This window comes from Coregonus lavaretus, assembly GCF_964263955.1.
Source record: "Coregonus lavaretus genome assembly, chromosome: 31".
In the NCBI taxonomy this organism is placed as follows: domain Eukaryota; kingdom Metazoa; phylum Chordata; class Actinopteri; order Salmoniformes; family Salmonidae; genus Coregonus; species Coregonus lavaretus.
Window position 1 is genome coordinate 17455905 of NC_140018.1, and position 9811 is coordinate 17465715.

The 9811-nt window shown below is 46.7% G+C and overlaps 1 protein-coding gene across 1 annotated transcript; it reads right to left on the bottom strand.

Moving 5' to 3' along the window:
* Positions 1–444: 444 nt before the first annotated feature.
* LOC311106688 (phospholipase ABHD3-like) lies at positions 445–9279 on the bottom strand. Its single transcript, XM_084149082.1, has 9 exons — positions 8374–9279; positions 7652–7812; positions 7323–7505; positions 7040–7085; positions 6648–6760; positions 6270–6443; positions 6057–6105; positions 5756–5921; positions 445–2154 (listed from the first exon to the last, which is right to left on the bottom strand). Exons 1-9 carry the CDS (start codon positions 8491–8493, stop codon positions 1949–1951), a joined length of 1218 nt encoding a protein of 405 aa, XP_084005208.1. The 5' UTR covers positions 8494–9279; the 3' UTR covers positions 445–1948.
* Positions 9280–9811: the final 532 nt, after the last annotated feature.

Consider the following 9811-nt stretch of genomic DNA (forward strand, 5'->3'; position numbering starts at 1 on the left):
GCAAACCTGGTGGCCAACTACAAGAAACGTCTGACCTCTGTGATTGCCAACATTGGTTTTGCCACCAAGTAGTAAGTCATGTTTTGCAGAGGGGTCAAATACTTATTTCCCTCATTAAAATGCAAATCAATTTATAACATTTTTGACATGCGTTTTTCTGGATTTTTTTGTTGTTATTCTGTCTCTCACTGTTAAAAATAAACCTACCATTAAATTTATAGACTGATCATTTCTATGTCAGTGGGCAAACGTACAAAATCAGCAGGGGATCAAATACTTTTTTCCCTCACTGTAGCTTAAAAACTAAATTAAAAGATGAACGAAAAGTGTATCTTTTAATTTAGTTTTTAAGCTACAGTGAGGGAAAAAAGTATTTGATCCCCTGCTGATTTTGTACGTTTGCCCACTGACAGAGAAATTATCAGTCTATAATGGTAGGTTTATTTGAACAGTGAGAGACAGAATGACAACAAAACAATCCAGAAAAACGCATGTAAAAAATGTTATAAATTGATTTGCATTTTAATGAGGGAAATACCGGTAAGTATTTGACCCCCTCTCAATCAGAAAGATTTCTGGCTCCCAGGTGTCTTTTATACAGGTAACGAGCTGAGAATAGGAGCACACTCTTAAAGGGAGTGCACCTAATCTCAGCTTGTTACCTGTATAAAAGACACCTGTCCACAGAAGCAATCAATCAATCAGATTCCAAACTCTCCACCATGGCCAAGACCAAAGAGCTCTCCAGGGATGTCAGGGACAAGATTGTAGACCTACAAAAGGCTGGAATGGGCTACAAGACCATCGCCAAGCAGCTTGGTTAGAAGGTGACAACAGTTGGTGCGATTATTTGCAAATGGAAGAAACACAAAAGACCTGTCAATCTCCCTCGGCCTGGGGCTCCATGCAAGATCTCACCTCGTGGAGTTGCAATGATCATGAGAACGGTGAGGAATCAGCCCAGAACTACACAGGAGGATCTTGTCAATGATCTCAAGGCAGCTGGGACCATAGTCACCAAGAAAACAATTTGTAACACAGTACGCCGTGAAGGACTGAAATTCTGCAGCGCCCGCAAGGTCCCCCTGCTCAAGAAAGCACATATATAGGCCCGTCTGAAGTTTGCCAATGAACATCTGAATGATTCAGAGGAGAACTGGGTGAAAGTGTTGTGGTCAGATGAGACCAAAATGGAGCTCTTTGGCATCAACTCAACTCCCTGTGTTTGGAGGAGGAATGCTGCCTATGACCCCAAGAACACCATCCCCACCGTCAAACATGGAGGTGGAATCATTATGCTTTGGGGGTGTTTTTCTGCTAAGGGGACAGGACAACCTCACCGCATCAAAGGGACGATGGACGGGGCCATGTTCCGTCAAATCTTGGGTGAGAACCTCCTTCCCTCAGCCAGGGCATTGAAAATGGGTAGCGGATGGGTATTCCAGCATGACAATGACCCAAAACACACGGCCAAAGCAACAAAGTGTATCTCAAGAAGAAGCACATTAAGGTCCTGGAGTGGCCTAGCCAGTCTCCAGACCTTAATCCCATAGAAAATCTGTGGAGGGAGCTGAAGGTTCGAGTTGCCAAACGTCAGCCTCGAAACCTTAATGACTTGGAGAAGACCTGCAAAGAGGAGTGGAACAAAATCCCTCCTGAGATGTGTGCAAACCTGGTGGCCAACTACAAGAAACGTCTGACATCTGTGATTGCCACAAAGTACTAAATCATGTTTTGCAGAGGGGTCAAATACTTATTTCCCTCATTAAAATGCAAATCAATTTATAACATTTTTGACATATGATGTCATAGTGTCTATTGCGTTAAGCTCTGTCTGATTGGTCGACGAATAAGCACCTGAGATTAAAAAGAAGAGGGGGTGCTGGTGAGGTTAATCGGTCAGTCCCAGATCACTCAGGACCTTATCACATGACCAGGGTGTCTGAGGTCAATCCAGCAGGTCTTCCTTGATGCTGCAGGCCCCCTTGAGGTCCCCAGGGTGATCAAAGGCTGCCTGAATGAACTGGCCGAACAGGCGGTCCATGTAGCCCTCCCCACGTGGGTAAAGGCCCTCTAGGTAGCCTATGTGTCCGCCGTGGGATGTCACCAACAGGGCTACGTTAGGCAGGCGCTTGGCTAGGGCCACCGGGAGGGCTGGAGCGAGAAAGAGGGAGGGGAGCGAGAAAGAGGGAGGGGAGCGAGAAAGAGGGAGGGGAGAGAGAAAGATAGGGGAGAGCGAGAGAGAGAGAAAGAGAACAAGGGAGGGGACGGGAGAGAAAACGAGGGGAGAGAGAAAATGAGGGAGGGGAGAGAGAAAGAGGGGAGAGAGGAAGAGGGAGGGGAGAGAGAAAGAGGGAGGGGAGAGAGAAAGAGGGGGGAGAGAGAAAGAGGGGGGAGAGAGGGGAGAGAGAAAGGGTGGGGGGGGGGGTAGAAGATGGAGAGGAAGGGAGTGACACCGAAGGAGGAAAATATCAGTTTGAAGCATTTAGATGAAGACCAACAATTGATCACTATATATACACAGTGCATTCGGAAAACTTTCAGACCCCTTGACTTTTTCCACATTTTGTTATGTTACAGCCTTGTTCAAAAATTGATTAAATTGTTGTATTTTCCTTCTCAATCTACACACAATACCCCATAACGACAAAGCAAAAACAGGTTTTTAGACATTTTAGCAAATGTATAAAAAAAAAAAAAAACTGAAATATAACATTTACATAAGTATTCAGACCCTTTACTCAGTACTTTGTTGAAATACCTTTGGCAGCAATTACAGCCTCGAGTCATCTTGGGTATGACGCTACAAGCTTGGCACACCTGTATTTGGGGAGTTTCTCCAATCCTTCTCTGCAGATACTCTCAAGCTCTGTCAGGTTGGATGGGGAGCGTCGCTGCACAGCTATTGTCAGGTCACTCCAGAGATGTTCGATTGGGTTCTGGCTGGGCCACTCAAGGACATTCAGAGACTTGTCCCGAAGCCACTCCTGCGTTGTCTTGGCTGTGTGCTTAGGGTTGTTGTCCTGTTGGAAGGTGAACCTTCCAACATCCAGGCACTTGTCATCTCCCGTCTGGATTACTGCAACTCGCTGTTGGCTGGGCTCCCTGCCTGTGCCATTAAACCCCTACAACTCATCCAGAATGCCGCAGCCCGTCTGGTGTTCAACCTTCCCAAGTTCTCTCACGTCACCCCGCTCCTCCACACACTCCACTGGCTTCCAGTTGAAGCTCGCATCTGTTACAAGACCATGGTGCTTGCCTATGGAGCTGTGAAGGGAACGGCACCTCCGTACCTTCAGGCTCTGATCAGTCCCTACACCCAAACGAGGGCATTGCGTTCATCCACCTCTGGCCTGCTGGCTCCCCTTCCTCTGCGGAAGCATAGTTCCCGCTCAGCCCAGTCAAAACTGTTCGCTGCTCTGGCACCCCAATGGTGGAACAAGCTCCCTCACGACGCCAGGACAGCGGAGTCACTCACCACCTTCCGGAGACATTTGAAACCCCACCTCTTTAAGGAATACCTTGGATAGGATAAAGTAATCCTTCTACCCCCCCCAAAAAAAAAAAAAAAATTGTAAAGTGGTTATCCCACTGGCTATAGGGTGAATGCACCAATTTGTAAGTCGCTCTGGATAAGAGCGTCTGCTAAATGACGTAAATGTAATGTAAATGTTCCAGTCTGAGGTCCTGAGCAGGTTTTCATCAAGGATCTCGCTGTACTTTGCTCCGCTCATCTTTCCCTCGATCCTGACTGGTCTACCAGTCCCTGCCCCTGCCATTGAAAAACATCTTCACAGCATGATGCTGCCACTACCATGCTTCACCGTAGGAATGGTGCCAGGTTTCCTCCAGACATGACGCATGGCATTCAGGACAAAGAGTTCAACCTTGGTTTCTTCAGACCAGAGAATCCTGTTTCTCATGGTCTGAGAGTCCTTTAGGTGCCTTTTGGCAAACTCAAAGCAGGCTGTCTTGCCTTTTACTGAGGAGTGGCTTCCGTCTGGCCACTCTACCATAAAGGCCTGATTGGTGGAGTGCTGCAGAGATGGTTGTCCTTCTGGAAGGTTCTCCCATCTCCACAGAGGAACTCGAGCTCTGTCAGAATGACCATCGGGTTCTCGGTCACCTCCCTGACAAAGGCCCTTCTCCCCCGATTGCTCAGTTTGGTTGGGCGGCCAGCTCTAGGAAGAGTCTTGGTGGTTCTAAACTTATTCCATTTAAGAATGATTGAGGCCACTTTCAATTCTGGCGAATTTTTTTGGTACCCTTCCCCAGATCTCTGCCTCGACACAATCCTGTCTCAGAGCTCTACGGACAATTCCTTCGACCTCATGGCTTGGTTTTTGCTTTGACATGCAATGTCAATTGTGGGACCTTATATAGACAGGTGTGTGCCTTTCCAAATCATGTCCAATCAATTGAATTTACCACAGGTGGACTCCAATCAAGTTGTAGAAACATCTCAAGGATGATCAATGGAAAGAGGATGCACCGGAGCTCAATTCCGAGTCTCATAGCAAAGGGTCTGAATACTTATGTAAATAAGTTATTTCTGTTTTTTTTACATTTGCTAAAATTTCAAAAACAAATCTGTTTTCGCTTTGTCATTATGGGGTATTGTGTGTAGATTGAAAAATGTAATTTAATAAATGTTAGAATAAGGCTGTAAGTAACAAAATGTGGAAATAGTCAAGGGGTCTGAATGCACTGGGGACAATAAAAGGCTGAACACAATTGCATTTTATCGATGGCAATTTGAATGCACAGAAATACCGTGACGAGATCCTGAGGCCCATTGTGAGGCACATTTCTTTTATGGTATCTGTGACTAACAGATGCATAGCTGTATTCCCAGTCATGTGAAATCCATCGATTAGGGCCTAATTTATTTATTTAAATTGACTGATTTCCTATGAACTGTAACTCAGTAAAATCTTTGAAATAGCTCATTCAAAAATCATGGGCATTAATATGGAGTTGGTCCCCCCTTTGCTGCTATAACAGCATCCACTCTTCTGGGAAGGGTTTCCACTAGATGTTGTAACATTGCTTCCATTCAGCCACAAGAACACTAGTGTGGTCGGGCACTGATGTTGGGCGATTAGGCCTGGCTCACAGTCGGCGTTCCACTTCAAAAGGTGTTCGATGGGGTTGAGGTCAGGGCTCTGTGCAGGCCAGTCAAGTTCTTCCACACTGATCTCAACAAATCATTTCTGTATGGACCTCGCTTTGTGCACAGGAAAACTCATTTCATAAAGCTCCCGACGAACAGCTCTTGTGCTGACATTGCTTCCAGAGACAGTTTGAAACTCTGTAGTGAGTGTTGTAACTGAGGACAGACGATTTTTACACGCTACGCGCTTCAGCACTCGCCTGTCCCGTTCTGTGAGCTTGTGTAGCCTACCACCTCGCGGCTGAGCCGTTGTTGCTCCTAGACTTTTCCACTTACAGTTGACCGGGGCAGCTTTAGCAGGGCAGAAATTTGACGAACTGACTTGTTTGAAAGGTGGCATCCTATGACGGTGCCACGTTGAAAGTCACTGAGCTCTTCAGTAAGGCCATTCTACTGCCAATGTTTGTCTATGGAGACTGCATGGCTGTGTTCTCGATTTTATACACCTGTCAGCAATAGCCAAATCCACTAATTTGAAGGGGTGTCCACATACTTTTGTACATATGACAAACGTTGAGGGCTGCTTCCAAAATCTAAATAAGAACCATCTATACCCCAGGCACTATCCCAGGCAGTACCCACCATGTTTGGGGGAGAAGGGGTCATCGGCAGCATTGAGGCAGAGAATGGGCACTGTCGTCCTGGGAAGCTTGTAGTTTGGGCTGGCCTCCTGGTAGTAGTCCAGACAGGACTTATAGCCAAACATGACCGACGTGTAGCGCTCGTCAAACTCCCGGATAGTACGTGCCTGAGAGGGTAAACACAAAGGGGCGTAGGGAGAGAGTTAGATTTAAAAAAGGGCACCAGCGCAACAACTAATACACTCATTCTACACACAACAGGATGGCACCTCATAGATAAACCATATGAAACTGGTTCTTACCTTTAGTACATGGTCCACATCCACCACAGTCTCCAACATCTTCCTGTGTCTGACAGAACGCAAGAGAGAGACAGATATGTGGGTTGCAATCACACCAAGGCTAGTAATGACAGGTCTTGTTCCATTTTGAAAGGCCAATAACCATGGCAACAACATTCACAGCAACACGTACATGGAAACCACAACCACAGCGACTAAACAAGTCAGTCTTACCTGTTAATGGCTCGGCACAGGCTGCTGGCGAGGTGTCGGTTGAAGATCAGGCGGTTGATTGGTTGTTCCAGCGAGGCACAGGACTCCAGTGTGTCCCAGCTGACAGACATGGTGAGGCCGGCAACGAGCCCTGCCTCACTACCCTTACGAGCCAGGTAGTTCAACAAGAGCATGCTGGGATACATACGGGAATAGGAGGGAAGGTGAGGGAGAAGACAGGAGAGGAGCGAAAGAGAAGAAAAAGATAGAAGATGGGGAAAGAAGAGTGTTTAGAGAGGGGTAGAAGGGAGGAAAAAAACAAATCGTCACAAAATGTGCTATGAACAGACTTAAGCAGTTAGAACCTCTATGTATTTTTATTTATTTATAAGCACTTACCCTCCCAGAGACACGCCGGTGCCCAGCAGAGGGGCTTGTGGGAAGAGTTCCCTGACATGGAGGACCACCCGTTCCAGGTCTGAGGTGTCCGCCGCACAGAAGGTCAGAGGGGTCTGGGGGAGAGAGAGGGGGGTGGGTGTAGGTTACTGGGGTAGGACTGGGATCATCAGAGTCTACTGGGAGAGAAGACAGGTGCTGACAAGGTGATGAGACTACTAGGCTCAAGCACTGCATAGACCATATGTTACATTATTGATGTTTGTATACAATGTCAGCTTTGAACAGTAGTATAATGTCTTATCAAACTGCTTGTAAAATTGCATTGTGTCAGACCCTGATGGAATATGCATGATAGTGCACTTAAAAGGCATTCAGTCACTCCCTGAATTTACCAGTAGTTCTTCTCCTCCAAACCCTCTATTGTTGAAGACCACACATCTGGGAAAACAGAGAGACAAAGATCTAATCTCAGATTCCAAACCTCAGCACAGTGACAAAGAGCCCCATTTCGGTGTTTCTCAACTCCAGTTGACAGAGTCAAGCTACCATACTGCACTGTTTGACCAATCTAGTCCAATCCAGAACCAACAAGAAACTGTTTGAGATTTTTCCAAGGACTCCATATAGCATGACAGGTAAAGTGAAAGGTGAGAGGTCATGGCCTCTCAGGCTGACCTGTATCCGCGGCGTGTGGCTTGGCTGACGGCATGGAGGACGTAGGTCTGGCGACTGTTCCCTGTGAGGCCCGGCAGGATGAGCACTGTGGGACGAGAGTAGCATTCTGGGTAGGCGGCGCTGGCCCCGTTATCTACCCAGTCCAGAGAGATCTGACCTCCGTCAGCTGTCCTGATCAATTCACTGAGGAGAGTGGAGGAGACAGGAGGGTTAGTATTAACAGAATACCCTTTCAAATGGTATACATTAAGTGGGCCCAATATGCAGATGACTATAGAGGTTACAGGTAGAGAGGAGGGAAGGAAGTTGTGGGTTCTGGGTTGTCTTACTTCCTGTAGTCAACCTGGGGGCTGGACTTGATGAGCACTCTGACCAGTGTCTGCAGCCGGCCGCCCCAGCACCAGGGAGTAGGGCTGAAGCGCTCAGCCACCACGGGACAGTGCCTCTGTAGGAACACACGGAATGCATCGCTACACACCAAGACCGGTGTCTGAGGGTGAAGGCGAGAGAGAGAGAGAGGACATGGGTATGTGAGCATGTGTGTATGAGCAAAGGGGACTAAACAAAGGTGTGCACAGGTGTAAGTGTGGGTGTGAGAGAGACAGAGGGAGAACAAAAGAGAAGATAGAAATGGGTGAAAACAGAGTAGAATAAGCAGAGGCAAACAAACAGACACTGTGGGCCATATGTTCTGCTAGCTGTGGTGGTTGGGCAATGGAACAAAATCTACATATGAGTAAAAGGTGATAACAATGAGGATGGAGAACACTGGATGATAGCATATCTTACAGGGTACATGCCTAATTTATATCCGATAGGCCTATCAAGTCCAAGATCAATACAATATTGGGTGATAACTTATTTGGTTCCTATAGCCTGCTCTAAAAACTAAGGTGAGGGATGGACATAATGCGAGTGCCCGCAGATAGAGGTATGAAGCACTCAAGAGTAAAAAACTAGATGGTAAATGGGACAGGGGCGCAGAGGCACATGCTCTCAAAGCCAGGAGACAGTACCCCGAAGGCAGCTAGTCTCGGACCGAGGGACTGACCTGGCCCTCACGGCCCCAGAGGTAGTACAGGGCAGCGGTGATGGTGGCGAGGACCACCGTGCAGGGTCTGGAGATGTACTCCAAACTGACTTTCCATAGGTCGGAGTGAGACAGCAGCATGACAGTGCTGCGATGACACACGGATGCAAACTCACTCGTCTGGTGGGATTTGTGGAGGCAGGATGTCAACGTCCAGAGGTCCGAGGGCGTTTAGAATCTTACTAGCTACAGAGTGCCTATTAATGAAGAGTTAAGCCTAGTTAAAATAAATAAATAAAAAGTGAAACGTTGTCACAGCAGTTACAGAACAAAAATGTACACTGTTTCGTGTAAATGAGATGCCAATCTGACTACAAAGTAACCGTGTCTGCGTTTTTGACAGAAGCGCAATAATGTTTCAAGTGTCAATCAAAAGTGGGGAAGTTAGGCTGAGATTCTCAAACACTGATAGCCTACTGACCGTGCAAAAAATGTTGAAAAAAGTAGGAACTCTGGCCTGCTTTGTCAAGGTGATCCTGGGGGGAAACCTTGTTGATGTAGCCTACAGCCAGATAAACGTGTTCACTACTCCCAGTAAACGCAAATCGTGGACGAATACACAAACACAAAAACATTAAACGTTAACAATAACATACAGTCGGTCGGCATCACTCTTAACAATTACATAGCCTAGCTAGCTAATGTCATTGGGGACCCTCCAAGTAATATAGCTGTCCGCAAACCTGCCTTGACAAGAAACATCTAAAGATGCGCCTTTCGGGTGTTCTCTTCTCCTCTATTCGTGTCAATCGTGCTTGCTCGTCAAACTCGGTGATTCTGCTACGAATTTTTTAATTTTTTAATTGAAATCAACCCCATCGAATAAAAGACAACAACTCAATTCCGGGTCGGCACCGTTATTTTATACGTCTGGTCTACGCATCAGTTCTTCTTCTTTGGCATAATGTTGCAGCTCAGCAGTTAGCTAGATAATGCAATATCTCCAACTGTTGGGCTGGGGTGGGATGGGGATTGAGAGACGGGCCTTTTCTCAATAAGATTAGCTCTTCTTCCTCTTCTTCTTACATTTTAGTCATTTAGCAGACGCTCTTATCCAGAGCGACTTACAGTTAGTGAGTGCATACATTTTTTTTCATACTGGTCCCCCGTGGGAAACGAACCCACAACACTGGCGTAGCAAACGCCATGCTCTACCAACTGAGCTACACGGGACTATAGCACACACATGTAGGAACTAAAATCTGCACACACAGGGGACACTGGGGACCGCTATTGGCCGACAAACAGCCCAGTCCCCACTCCATGGGCTACAACAGAGTTCCCCAACTGGCAGGCCGAGTTTTCGGAGCAAAATAAAACAATTATATATACTTTTTTACATTTTCATTGTTGGACATAGGACTGTAAAATTATTCCCACGAATAATAAAGAGACACGT